We start from the raw sequence: 11451 nt of genomic DNA on the forward strand, positions 1-11451 counted from the left end.
CCATGTCATAAAGCACCAATCATCTCAGACTGGTTTCTTGATCATGACAATGTGTTCACTGTACTCAAATGGCCTCCACAGTCACCAGAGCTCAATCCAATAGAGCACCTTTGGGATGTGATGGAACGGGAGACAAATCTGCAGCAACTGCGTGATGCTATCATGTCAATATGGAGCAAAATCTCTGAGGAATATTTCCAGTACCTAGTTGAATCTCTGCCACGAAGGATTAAGGCAGTTCTGAAGGCAAAAGGGGTCCAACCCGGTACTAGTAAGGTGTACCTAAACAATTAGGCGGTGAGTGTACATGCAAGCAACCATTTAGAACATTCTAGCTACCAGTCAGTGTATCCAAGCAAGGCCCTTTCATTCTGTCATTGACAATGGGGATTTAAATGTTTTTTTTAGAAAGATTTCAGCAACACAAATTGCAAACAATTGAGCAATTCTGTTTGGTACAGCAGCACAGAAAACACTGCGCCTTTAGGAGAGAGCATTGTCATTGCATGTTTTCTTTGTTCTGTTTGCTTGTTGAGGATATTCGATTATAAGTGTGTAAGCTCAAAGATGAGTGTGTAATCTTGTTTCTGAAGTGTTCTTCTGGAAATCTATAAAGGCTCTTTCTGATTTGCTCATTCAGCATAATGGCTGATTAGCCATTCAGGACTGTTCACTAATGGGCAAATGAGAAGTGCCCCTCAGCTGACCTTGCCTAATTAGCCTGTGTGTGTGTGTGTGTGTGTGTCTTGCATTTCTAACATTGTGGGGTCCAAATGTCCCCATAAGTATAGCTCTACCAGTCAATCTTGACCTTGTGGGCACTTTTGTGGTCCCCATGAGGAAAACAGCTCATAAATCAGACAGAATAAAGTATAAAAATGTAAAAATGCAGATTATTTTTCATGTGAGGGTTTAAGTTTAGTTATAGAGAGAGAGAATAAACAGTTTTACAGTATAAAAATAGTTACGTTTGTTGTAAATCCTTATAAAGATAGCCGTGAGTGTGTGTCTTGTATTCCTAATATTGTGGGTTCCAAATGTACCCACAAGTATAGCTCTACCTTGTGGGGACATTTCTTTTGGTTCCGATGAGGAAAACAGTTCATAAATCACAAAACATTAGGTATTGTGAATATGTAAAAATGCAGATTGTGTCCTGTAAGGGTGGGATTTAGGGGTAGGGTTGGGGTAGAAGGATATAATATATAGTTTTTACATTATGAAAACCATTACATCTATTGTAAGTAAGATAGTTGTGTGTGTTTGTGTGTGTGTGTGTGTGTGTTTTGTATTTCTAACATTGTGGGGTCCAAATGTCCCCACAAGTATAGCTACACCAGTACAATTTGACATTGTGGGGACATTTCTTTTGGTCCCCATGAGGAAAATGGCTCATGAATAGGACAGAATGAAGTACTTTGAAAATATAAAAATGCTGATTGTTTTTCCTGTGAGGGTTTAAGTTTAGCAGTACGGGGAGAGAATATGTGTCTTGCATTCCTAATATTGTGAGTTCCAAATATCCCGACAAGTATAGCTCTACCTTGTGGGGTACCTTTTGGTTCAGATAAGAAAAACAGCTCATAAATCCCAATAAAACTAGGTATTTTGAATATGTAAAAATGCTGTAAGGGTGAGATTTAGGGGTAAGGTTGGGGTAGAGGGATAGAATATACCGTTTTACAGTACAAAAATCATTACGTTTATTGTAAGCCCTTATAAAGATAACTGTGCATGTGTCTTGTATTCCTAACATTGTGGGGTCCAAATGTCCCCATAAGTATAGCTATACCAGTCAATTTTGACCTTGTGGGGACTGTTCTTTTGGTCCCCATGAGGAAAACACAAAACATTGAGTATTTTGATTGTAAAAATGCAGATTGCTTCCTGTAAGCGTGGGATTTAGGGGTAAGGTTGGATTAGAATATACTATTTTTAAAGCTAAAGCTAGTAAATTTTAACCTTATAGGGACTTTTTTAGTTCCCCAAGAGGAAAACGGCTCATAAATCAGACAGATTGATGTAGTTTGCAGATTGTTTCATGTTAGGGTTGGGTTTAAGGATAGGGGAGAGAATATATACAGATTTTATTGTACAAAAATCATTATGTCTGTTGTAAATCCTTATAAAAATAGCCGTGTGTGTGTGTCTTGTGTTCCTAACATTGTGAAGCCCAAATGTCCCCTCAAGTATAGCTATACCAGTAAATTTTGACTTTGTGGGGACTTTTCTTTTGGTCCCCATGAGGAAAACAGCTCATAAATAAGACAGAATGAAGTATTTTATATAAAAATGCAGATTACTTAGGGTAGAGAGAGAGAAAGTACAGTTTAAAAGTATAAAAACCATCATGTCTATTGTAAGTCTTTATAAAGATAGCCGTGTGTGTGTGTGTTTATATGTGTCCTTGTATGGGCGTCAGCAAAACAAGTGTACAGAATGAAGGTCCCAATAAGCATGCGTCCTTGTGTGTGTGTGTGTGTGTGTGGTCTTGGTTTGTTAACATCGAGTATATGTGTGTGCGCTTTCTATTATTGGATGTGGTTTATTTGCTATGACAAGCATTCGAAGCTTGTAGAGCGTTCCGGACTGCGGTGGAGCGTATCTGCGCACTGTCCTGCACTGCGACAGGCCCAATCCATTTCAGGATGGAAAAGAAGAAATAAGTTCTAATTGGAAACTGGCATCTTGCGCAGCGGCAGTGGCTGCATGCCTGAGCTGCGGCTTTTAATGGGAAATTCTTTCCTCTGCATTCAGTGAGCAAATACCCTGTGAAACTCGCAGAGAATCCTGGCATTATTAAGGCTTGGCTTTATTAAACTGTCTCCAAACGCAGAGAGGCTGTGCAGGCACTGGCGTATATCTGACATCCGAGACGTGCTTCTGCTTTTCTGTCCGTCTCAATTCTCTCTGCTTTCTCTCTTTGGCTTTCCATCTCTCACTCAATCTAACATCGTTAAATCTCTTCCTCGTTTTTTTTTTCACGTCAATCTCGATTTCAAAGCTCCATTGTTTCACATGTTCTGCATTCTCTCTTAAGACCCTGCTGTATTTGGGGTATGAATGTGGATTTGGCTTGGACATAAGAGAATTTGGAAGTGCTAGTGCATAAATGTTGGGGTTTTCTATGTGAAATTTAACTCTCTATTGCCATCAAGTGGACAACAGATGGAAAACATGTTGCTGAGGCGGTCAAATCAATCATAAGATGGCATTAAGGATGCATTTAAATGATTAGATGTAATGTTAGAAAAGTGTTTGATTCTGTACATAAAAGAGTTGCAGCATATTAAATGATTTTTAAGAATCATACGACACTTAATACTGGAATAATTTCTCTAAAAATGTATATTTGAATCAGTTATAAATAACATTTCACCATGTATTACAATAGAATATTTATATATTTCAAAATTTTGCTGATTTCACTGTATCTTTGACCTAATAAATTCAGCCTTTTTAATGACGTTCTTCATATACTTGTCACTTTAAAGCAGGGGTCACCAAACTTGTTCCTGGAGGGCCGGTGTCCTGCAGATTTTAGCTATAACCCTAATCACACATGAACAAGCTAATCAAGGTCTTACTAGCTGTTCTTGTAACATCCAGGCAGGTGTGTTGAGGCAAGTTGGAGCTAATCCCTGCGGGGACACCGGCCCTCCAGGACCGAGATTGATGACACCTGCTTTAAAGAGTTTCATTAGTTAATGCATATGCTAACATAAACTAATAATAAACAATGCTTGTACAAGATTTACTAGCGCATTATTAAAGTCCAAAATCATGCTTATTAATATTACGCCGTGAGTTAACAGTGAACTACTTTATTTTCAGTAACTAACATTAACAAAGATGAATAAATATCGTAATGATTGTTTGTTTATGTTAGTAAGTACATTAACTAACTAACCTTATTGTAAAGTGTTGCTCATCTAATAACATTCTTTATAAATCTTAATCATAATATAATAATAATTGTGAAATATGCATAATATTTTAGTAATGCAGATCATGTGTTGTTAATATTTCTCTATGCGTCTGCTCTCTCTGTAGCGTTCCTGTGGTTTGCTTGTGACTTCGGCTGGGCAAATGATCCTTCATTCTGCGGCTGGATCTCTGAGGACAGCGGTTTCAGGTGGCAGATTCAGTCCAGCGGGACCCCGACTCTAAACACCGGCCCAAACATGGACCACACAGGTGAGAAAACACAATGAACAGCATGCACACTCTGAAATAAAGCTATAAATGCTATCACTGGGGTGATACCTCTTTAAATGATACATTTTGGTACCTAAAAGGGTCTATATTGGTATCATAAAGGTATATTAGTACCTAAAAATTACACTACGGTACTGTAAGGTACTGATATGTGCTTTAAAGATGCTGTATGTAAGTTTTTGACTCTTCTAAAGCATAAATATACCATATTATGTGTGCAGATATTTGAGAAACATGCTAAGTGAACTTTCTTGTTTACCTGAGAAACAATGCTGAAGTCAGATATTCTGCTTGGAGAATGTGCGCTCCGTTTCTGAATGTCTGTCTTCGTTTTGATCTCTGTAGCTCCGCCCACTGCCAGTTTAACCAATTATATTTCAGCTACCTGGGTTGTCTTTGCTGGAAAACTGTATTTCATTTCAGTTATGAAGGCTGCATCAATGTATGCAGACGCAGTCAAAAATGTGAACTCTGGAGGACAGCAGCAGCCTCTGAAATAAGAGACAGATTTAGAGTTATAAAACCCTCACATGAGTTGTTTTTAATTAGCAAATAATACAAATATTACAAATGTAAACATTAGCTGGTTGTCTTGCAAACTCACTCCTGTTTGTGTCATTAATCTGGCAACGGTTTGTTTTAAGTCTTTGTTGGAGCGGTCCAGTGAAATAAAACCCTCTCCAATATATTGAATTTAGACTGCAATACCTTGTACGACCACATGAGTTTTTTTAGCAAATAATACAAATATTACAAATGTAAACATTCGATTAAGGCTCGATCTTCGGGCACACTCGCTCTTGTTTGTGTCATTAATCTGGCAACCTGCTTGTGTTGAATCTACGTTGGAAGGGTCAGTTGAAAACCCTCCAATGTTTTGAATTTAGACTGCAATACCTAATAAGACCATTAGGTGTCAGTCGACATGAGTTGATTTTTAATTAGCAAATAATTCAAATTAGACAAAGGTAAACATTAGCTGATCTTAAGGTTTGATCGTCAGGCACACTCGCTCCTGTTTGTGTCATCAATCTGGCAACCTGAGGGCTTGTGTTGAGTCTTCGTTGGAGGAGTAGGGTGAAAAACCCTTCAATGTTTTCAATTTAGACTGCAATACCTTGTACGACCACTTGGTGTCAATTGACATTAATTGTTTTTAATTAGCAAATAAAACCAATTTTATAAATGTAAACATTAGCTGAGCTTAAAGCAATACCTAGTACGACCACTAGGGAGTTGTTGTTGTTTTTAATTAGCAACTAATATAAATTTTACACTTAAGGCTTAAGCTTAAAGCTCGATCATCAGGCACACTTGCTTGTCAATCTGGCAACCTACACTTGCATCATGTTATCTTCAATCTTAAACCCCTCTCCAATATTTTGAATTTGGACTGCGATACCTAGTTCAACCACTAGGTCATCAATCCTATACTGCACCTTTAAAAGGGACCTGTTATACCCCTTTTTACAAAATATATAATAAGTCTCTAATATCCCTAAATAATTTAAATAAGATAGACTATATATAATACTATAAATAATGTTTTGAAACTGCCCCGTTTTGACCCTAATTGTGCCATTGTCTGTCGCTTTACATTCAAATGAGATCTTCAAAGAGAGGGTGGAGCTACAAATGCCTGTGCGTCAGCATAGTGGCAGATACAAAGACTAAGAGCCTATGCTAATGAGATGGAGAGATGGGCACTAGTGGGCGGGGCTTTCCCCCTCTGATGACATGTGCAAAGTGAGAATGTCAATCAAAGTGTTTCTGCAGACTGTTTTCATCAAGCCTGATTATAATCAATAAAAATTAACACATGTTTACCATTAGAGGCTGGACATATTATCTGTGTGCAGCCACACAACTGTGCTTAAACCCCTTATAAACGTGATTTTAGCATAATAACTCCCCTTTAAGTTACTATTATGGACTCTTTAGGTACAAAAATGGATCTTTTAAAAAGGTACCACCTCAATGACAGCTCCCGTATGTTTACTTCTGAGAGCGTGGTGAAAATAAATCCTCCAGATCTCATCTTCGCTCTATTGCTTAAATACAGGCGGATCAGGGAACTTCATCTACACGCTGGCAACGGGCGCTCAGGAGACAGAAGTGGCCCGGTTAGTGAGTCCATCAGTGTCGGGCCAGGACTCGGACCTCTGCCTGTCGTTCTGGTATCACATGTTTGGCTCTCACATCGGCACGCTGCACATTAAACAGCGCAGAGAGACCAGTCAGGGCTCGGCTGATGTGCTGCTGTGGACCGTCAGTGGACATCAGGGCAACCGCTGGAGGGAGGGACGCGTCCTCATACCACACTCCAACAAACCCTACCAGGTACACATGCACACTAGCTAGAAGAACAATGAATCACAATATACAAGCTGTTAGTTCACTGATATTTGTACAGTGTCTTTGCCAAAATTTAAATGGTGATATATCATGCTTTCCAAAAGCTTTACTGAAGACTGCAGTAATGATGGTGAAAATTCAGATTTACACGTGCTGTATTTATATCAAATAAATGCATCAATTGTTTTTGAGTAATCATAATATTGTTGTACACCTTATACATTCTGAAGATAAATGTACTTAAATCCCATACACATATACATAAATCCCACAGAATGAGTTTAATCAGAGAGTAAAGCTGCACACAGTCTCCTGTGATGGTTGGGTTTAGGAGTAGGGTGGGGTGAGGGCAATACAATATACGGTTTGTGCTGCATAAAATGAATGGAAACCTATGTAATGTACCCACTTTTCACAAAAACAAACATGTGTGTGTGTGTTTGCAATGATTTCAGGTGGTAATTGAAAGTGTGGTCGAGAGGAAGAGTTGGGGAGACATCGCTGTAGACGACATCAAAATCTTAGACAATGTGAACTTGGCCGACTGCAAGGGTGAGTTGAACTGTTACAGAGTTGAAGGTTGAGTTGCTTTATTAAAATATGATTCATTTCCATGAGTTCTCTTTGTCTAGTAGTCACACTTAAAATATCCATAGGCACTGAAAAAGTAGAGAGACAATTAGAAGTAAAAGTCACAATTATTAACAAAGAAACAGCATAGATAAGACATTGAGTTAAACAAACATTTGAAGAAGAAAGACTTGAATAGATTATTGGAGTACACTGAGGACAAGTTAACTTAAAAAGTTAACTAACTAATTTCACACACACACTCTAAAACTTTGGGGAAATGCCAGCTTTGTTATCATTCAATGTAATGTAATAACTTGCTGTAGGTCTTAAATAATTGTGTATATTATTGGAGTACAAAAAATATATTTACTAAATTCTTACACACACACACACACATGCACACACACACACACACACACACACACACAAAAACAATCACACACACACACGTGTCTATACATTCATTGTTTATTTAGGGATTTCAGGATCGTAAGAACTTTAATTACAGTCTTTACTTGCGTCTTTGTTTTTAATATTTTATTTCAAATACAATCTGAAGCCATCACGCATCCGTAAAGTTGAGAACTACTGACTCAATGACTAAATGTGTATGTGCATTTTATATAAACGTGTGTATTTCTGCAGACCCAGATGTCCCAGCAGAGCCGATACTGCCAAAAGACAAATTCAACGAAATCAGTGAGTTCCTTTCTCAAATCTGCTGCACTCAAATGCTGGAGAAACTTTGAATAAATCTCCAGATTAGGGATTAAAGGAGGATCTTTAATGTTTGGAGAGAGTTTACATTACATTGATGTTTTACCAGATTACACCGGTGGGGAAAAAAGACCTCAATATTTTCTGAATTGTTTTTAAGTTGTGAATATTATTTAATGCCACAAAATCTTTATTGGCCAAAGACAAAAGTAATTTTATCAAAAACAATATATACATTAATGTTTACTGTGAAACGAACTGATACTGATGCGAAAATTCAGATTTTTGTATCATAATTAAACAACAATCTTATTCCAACCTGCACCTTAAATTGGATTATAAAAGTGATCATGCCAAATTGTATTATATTTTAAACTATTAAATAATGATCTATGTATGATCAATCATTACGGAACACCACAGATTCTCAATTGGGTTTATGTCAGGACTCTGGCCAGGCCACTGCAAAAAAACTAAAATCTAAATACTTTGACCCTAACACATTTTTATTTATTTATATACACATATATATATATATATATATATATATATATATGATAAAACCTGAACTTATCTTGAAAAACTACATATAATCTGCGTACATCATCTAGAAATTTCAAGCGTGAACTTAAAATATGGGGTGAAAGTTGTGTCATATAGAAATGGAACTGGTTTAAAGGTAGCAGTTCTTCCTCACGTGTCGTATCTGTGTTTGGCAGTCGTGGACGTCACAGATACATTAATACATATTAATGTTATAATACTTTTAAATAACTAAATAATAAGTATTATTCAAGTAATTAGAATTTTTTTTTTAATGGGCCTAGTAAAAATCCTTAGGGTTTAGCCCTGTGTAAGTCTGAAATTTCATTCATAGTAGTCTTAAAGGGCCATGAAACCCCCCTCTTTCAGTTCAAGTCTACCTCCCTACCTAGATGAACGTAGAGCAGCGCTGTGAGCTGAGGGAAGAGTGAGCGTAGCCGACAGTGCAGAGGGAAAAAGTGGAGCGAATGACTAGCAGTTGGCTCACAAAATGAGACACAAACCATGAGGAGACCCATGATTTTATAGTTTACAAAGTTAAAATGCAAAGAAATAAACAGTAAGCAATTTAGTGTCCTGCTAAATGTGTTATTCGTAATTTCATACACACATAAACAATTTGTTCTATCATCATAAAGATAATCGTGCTTATATAAACACTATAAATGAGGATATCTCATATCTCTCCTCCTCAATCTGGGTCTGAATGCAGACACAGTGGATAGCAGTGCAGCATGTCTCCTGCCTTGTTTATTCCAAACATTAGTCCTGCCGGTAATCTGGAGGATTTTATACATGTGGGAACACAGCAGCACAGATAAAGGAGATGTTTCTCAATAGTAACGAACACCATTGATAAAGCACAAAGTCCGCCATTGTGCAATTCTCGTACAGCTCTTCAGACAAAAACACTTGCTTCAAACCAACAGGCCCGGACAGCATCGCGGGGAAAAAACATGCAACAAACTACGTGGGTCATGGAAACAAACACATATGACCCGTGTCTCACCCAGTCATTGGGTCTCCCAGCTTGGCAGGTCTGCTTTGCCTTTGGAAAGCATGCACTCATGAATAATTAAGAAGCACGGTCTTCTCATAGGATAAGAAAACTCCGCTATGAATAATAATGAGAAACCGACGCGTCATGACTCCACTTGCAGTTATGGGCTACGTTACTGATTTTGATCCCATCACAAAAATTATTTTAAACCTGGAAGATGAAATTAGCTGATAAAAGCTCAAAATTATCCAGTTAAATTATCCAAAATTATCTGTACATTTTTTTAAAAAGTACCCCAAGGTTTCTTAAACCTTTATGAAAGTTTTTAAAAGTCTTAAATTTGACTTACACTGTTAAAGGTATCAGATTCTACATAAAACTTACTCTCGCATGTGTCGTACCTGTTGTGTTTATGACTGTCTGAGGTATTGGGCGTGGCTAACATACATAACCACACCCCTCCAGCTGTCAGCTATGACAACAAACAGAAATGGTGAGGAGGAGGAGTCTGTTAGCTTGTTATAACTCTGCCCAAACCCTTTTCTCAGTCCTGCTGAATGAAAGTACTCTACTACATTCAATCAGCTCGCAGTGGAAAAAGCAAGCCACGCCCACTGTTTACTCATTTAATATTCAGTTTCTCTTGGAACTGCATTCCAACAGGAAAAAAGCAGCTGCAACGTCAGGTTCATGTGGTTTATTTAGTTTAAGGTAACACACTCTCACATGTGTCGTACCTGCTGTTTTGCAGTGGTGGACATCACAGATTTCCCAGAGATCGAGGGGAACAATGAAATGGGCGGAGCTGGAAACATGCTGAAAACACTGGACCCCATCCTCATTACCATAATTGCCATGAGCGCGCTAGGTGTTTTCCTGGGCGCCATCTGCGGCGTGGTGCTGTACTGCGCCTGCTCTCACAGCGGCATGTCAGACAGGAACTTATCGGCCCTGGAGAACTATAACTTTGAGCTGGTGGACGGCGTCAAGTTAAAGAAGGACAAGCTCAACTCACAGAACTCGTACTCAGAAGCGTGAGGCGCCGACCAATCAGAGGGAATCTCTCCTCAGGGGGGCGGGGCTACATGGACTGCCGATGCCATCCGATTGGAGGAGGACAAGGCTCTGTGGTTCAGTGAACCAATCGGAGGAGGACTGGGACTGAGCCGTGCTTTTCTCAGGAGCTGCAGTGAATGGAACCTACCAGTAGGGGGACACTGTGTACAAAACATTGACAAAACACACACGAATATGTACAGATGATTGAAATTATTATTTTAATTATTTTATTGTTTTGTATTATTTTTTTGGTTGATCGTTTCTACAATCGGATGCTGGTGTTGAGACCAATATATAATAATGTTATAAAGTATTTATCTTTTCTTTCTTTTCTAGGAGGAATTTATTTTTATTTTTTAAAATAAAAGATCATTTTGCGCTTTAAGGAGATGTGTAAACAAAAACAAACTAAAAAAACCCAAATGAACCATATATACGGCCAAGGGAAGGAAATTAGGATCAAAGGGGTGGAATATCATCCAGCCCTGTTGCATTCTGGGTATGGTTCGGTCAGTGCCTTTGGTACATCTTTTTTGGCCTCCTCTGTTGTTTTATGGCGTTTTCAACCCTTTAGTTCTTTAAAACAAAAAAAAGGCTGAAACTGCAAAACGAATCCCGGGGAAATTCATAGCGCTTTAATGTCGAAATCATGCATATTGTACATACGTTTAATATATTTTAATGCCCTTTTCAAAGAAACGAGTAAAAGGACAAAAAAAGAGAGCTGCAGTATCCCTTTTTTCTTGGGTTGTATGTTGTAAATACAATCGTCTGAGTGTTTCGTGGAAGTGAAACGTGTGCTTTTCTCCGTCCTGTTGGGTTATTTTTGCTACGCTCCCAAAAGATGCAGCCCTTGTTCAAAGCAGAAGTCCATCACAGGATCCGCTGTCTCGCATAAAGCTGAACATCGTCATACACTCTTAGAAATGAAGACATTTATTATTGTGCGAAGAACAAGTTAAATTGCAGTAAAGTGGAGAAACGTG

At 38.2% G+C, this 11451-nt stretch overlaps 1 protein-coding gene across 2 annotated transcripts in view; it reads left to right on the top strand.

Annotated features, from left to right (window-relative positions):
* Window positions 1–10646, top strand: part of nrp1a (neuropilin 1a) — a 142608-nt gene extending 131962 nt beyond the window's left edge. For both annotated transcript variants that reach the window (XM_056450351.1, XM_056450352.1), the window contains exons 13-17: window positions 4054–4197; window positions 6281–6558; window positions 7029–7125; window positions 7792–7845; window positions 10158–10646. In XM_056450351.1, coding sequence (XP_056306326.1) covers window positions 4054–4197; window positions 6281–6558; window positions 7029–7125; window positions 7792–7845; window positions 10158–10444 — 860 coding nt within the window. In that variant the 3' untranslated portion in view covers window positions 10445–10646. The remainder of the gene's footprint in view (window positions 1–4053; window positions 4198–6280; window positions 6559–7028; window positions 7126–7791; window positions 7846–10157) is intronic.
* Window positions 10647–11451: the final 805 nt, after the last annotated feature.

Source organism: Danio aesculapii, chromosome 24 (assembly GCF_903798145.1).
Source record: "Danio aesculapii chromosome 24, fDanAes4.1, whole genome shotgun sequence".
NCBI lineage: Eukaryota > Metazoa > Chordata > Actinopteri > Cypriniformes > Danionidae > Danio > Danio aesculapii.